At 49.6% G+C, this 3173-nt stretch overlaps 1 protein-coding gene across 1 annotated transcript; it reads left to right on the top strand.

Moving 5' to 3' along the window:
* Window positions 1-197: 197 nt before the first annotated feature.
* On the top strand, window positions 198-2779 carry LOC109364530 (rho GTPase-activating protein 32-like). Its single transcript, XM_019611165.1, has 4 exons — window positions 198-234; window positions 721-922; window positions 1529-1665; window positions 1853-2779. The coding sequence occupies exons 1-4, from the start codon at window positions 219-221 to the stop codon at window positions 2275-2277; spliced, it is 780 nt and encodes a 259-aa protein (XP_019466710.1). The 5' UTR covers window positions 198-218; the 3' UTR covers window positions 2278-2779.
* Window positions 2780-3173: the final 394 nt, after the last annotated feature.

The following is a 3173-nucleotide window of genomic DNA, read 5'->3' on the forward strand; positions in this document are numbered from 1 at the left end:
GTTTCAACACAACGCTTCCATCTGTTCTCCACTTAAGAGAAGCAGTCCTCCCTTTCTCTCCATCAAACGTGCTCTTCTCCTTCTACAGATCACAGCAGAACGAGTCTGCCTGCGCCAGCGGAAGAGCTGCCTGCATGGAACTGCAGACGCAGTCGGCTGTGGTGGAATTTATCATCACCCACACTGACGTCCTCTTCTGCTCCAAGTCCGAATCCGACATGGCAGATGGAGCAGGTGAGTGTCTTCCTGCATGAGCTTTCTCTTGATCTGACACCTTGACCAAATGCAGGCCTTCTCCAAGATCTTTGAATTACTCTTCTACTATCGAGGGGACAGCAGACTTCTGGGCTTAGATTAGAATATGGCATCCAGTTGCTGAGAATGCGCAAACCCAAACTTGACAAGAAGAAAACCATCACTGTCATTATGATGTCTTGCACGCAGGAGAAGCTTGATGAAAGTGTGGCAGCAAAGCTCTCTCAGTTCCCTGCCCCCATTTTCTAGGGATTTTTTTGCCTGTTTCGATACAGTGAGCTGCTCTTAATTACAACTGCGTCCTTTGCCATAAACACACCTCTGACCCCATGGTTATTTTGAGCTCCTCTTCTTCCAGTGGCTCAGATAAGCAAGTCTGAGAAAAATTCCACACCTCCCCCAGAACTGCGATGGCCGTGCTGCTGCTTTCTGATCCTTGCTCTTACCTGTGGTTTTATCTTACAGCGCATGGTTCTCTCTCAGCACCCAAGTGTGTGTGGGTGTCTTCTGCTGCCACAAAGCTGCTCAGCTTGGAGGAGGCACAGGCACAGAGGCGAGGCCACAGCAGCTCTCCCCTTGTGCCAGAGAGCGGGGACATTGAAGTGGAAGAAGGCCCTGCAGCTGTACAGGGCAAATTCCACACCGTCATCAACTTTCCATCCAAAAGGTAAAGAGGACTTCCTTCTCCAGTACCTGTCGTCATTGTTTGGGTGTGTTTTTATGGTTTTTTTTTCCCCATTATTTCTAGTGCCCAAACTTGCAGAAACTAAGTTACGCTAATGGTGAGGTTTTCCAGATTTCAGGGCCACGTGCCTGAAACCAATTCCGGTTCTCCTCAAAGCAGAACTGTTGGTCAGACCTGCTGGCACTAGAAATTAAGCATGGCTTTGAGAAGAGGCTGATGGGGTGCTAATGTAAGAGTCAGAGATTCTTTTGAACTTCCTTTCTGGCTGCACGGTTCCTCAGCAAGCACTTACGCCTGCCAGCTCAATCAAAGCCACCCCTTAGATGCTGTCCTGTACAGCTGTGGAGCCTTTGCTCACAAGCATTTTGCTTGACAGTGTTGAGGGGAATTTAGCCAGCAAGACTTCAGGGCTGAGCTATAGGAATGGAGCTATCCTCAACTCTTGGACACAGAGCGAGTTTCTAAGCTGTGTTTCTGCAGAGACCGAGCAGTACTAGGAACAAACAACTGCTGCCAAGAGCTCAGTGCAGCTCTTCCCTCACCCTGTACCACACACGACTCACAGCATTCACTCTTTTCTCTCTCCAGACAAAATCCAGCCAGCAAGATGAAGGAATCACCAGCTGGCTGTTGGTGTTGCTGGAGAAAACCATCCTCTGGGACCAAACGCCAACTGCAGCGCAATGCCAGGGAGCCCTCAGAGACAGAAGTCATGGTCCTGGCAGGTAAAGGTGCAAATCCAGCTTTCAGAACCCCGCTTTTCAGGAACACAGAATTCAAGCTTGCAGTGCGCTTGTATCTCCTTCTAGCGTTAAATCCCTGCCGCACAGCTTCAGTTCACCCCTGACCAAGAACCACTGTCATAATTCAGCTTGTGAAAGTTTGACACTAATCCTTGCGTATCCTTTCTAGGTGAATCGAGCTCTTGCCAACCCACAAGATCCAGGGCAAGTAGCAGTGATGCGCTGTGTGCTTCCATCAGTGGAGAGCTCCTGGGAAGCACAAATCACTGCAGTTCAAACTGCAGCCTTCCAAGTAACAACAGTGATGGGGAGAAGGAGCTTGTGCAAGTTCATGTTCTGATTTCTCCCGGCTCTGCTGAAGACGCTGACCTGAGCCTGCCAGACACCACAGTCACCAGCCTGGACTGTGACCCAGTGTCTCTGCAGTGCTGTCCATCCCAAACACGGGCTGAGCGCTCCGACAGCAGCACCTCCATGCAGGAGCAGGTCAGCATCAGTGAGGAGGAACAGAGCCTCTTGGAGGGGGACTTACAATCATGTCTCCAGTCCCAGGTGCCACACAGCAGCACGAGCTCTGAGCCACCCTCTCCATGACAAGAGTAGATGATTCCCATCTTTACCCGGACCTCTCACGCCCTCCTCTCTTTTACAAAATAATAAAAGCACGCTCGTGCTCAACCATCGCCTTGACTGCCTGTGGAGTCTTCATTCACGCAGATTGGGATGAATGCAAGAAGCAACAAGGCACCTCAGCTTGCAACGCTGAGGCTGTGGGGTGCATGAAGCAGAGCTTCATGTTTGTTTCCGTTTTGTCTGGCTTTGGGATGTCTGCAGCGAGTGCTCTGCTATCATTTGGTACGATAGCAAATAATCTCTAGCATCCTAGATGCTGCTCATGATAATCCCAAACTTCCTGGTTGTGGCTTTGCGATGCTTTTCCGGGCTTTTTGATGCTTTAACACCTCTCTCCTCCCGCCGTGTCCATTCCTGGTTCCCAACCTACGAGCTGGCCATGCAAATCATCTCCAGGCCTGTCATCTTCAGAATGCAGCAGGACGAGCTCAACTTGACCAACATCTGCCCCGCCCCGGCTTCTCACTGCTCAGCGGCTTGTATACATATATATGTATAGGATATACATATATATGTGTATGGAGTGGTTTTCCAGGTCTCGGGGTGGAAAAGGTGTCCAAAAGAACTCACCTGACACAGTCTCCTCTCCTCTAGGCTGAACAAACGTAGAGATCTTGCTCTCTATTCTCTTCACTATCTTTTGCACACTGTTAACTCAGATTCAATTTACCATCAAACAGAACCCCCAGATCCATTTCTGCAGGATTGCTCTCTTAAATTCTCAGAATTTCAATGAAGCAATTTTTCAATTAAGAAACAAAGCAATCTGAAAGTGGTCCCAGCATTCACCCCCTGCACCTAGATTTGGACTGGCATGTGCATACGTGCATCCTGGGCAGCAGGGGAGAGTGAGTGGT

The sequence above is a fragment of the Meleagris gallopavo genome, unplaced genomic scaffold (genome assembly GCF_000146605.3).
Source record: "Meleagris gallopavo isolate NT-WF06-2002-E0010 breed Aviagen turkey brand Nicholas breeding stock unplaced genomic scaffold, Turkey_5.1 ChrUn_random_7180001866232, whole genome shotgun sequence".
In the NCBI taxonomy this organism is placed as follows: Eukaryota; Metazoa; Chordata; class Aves; order Galliformes; family Phasianidae; genus Meleagris; species Meleagris gallopavo.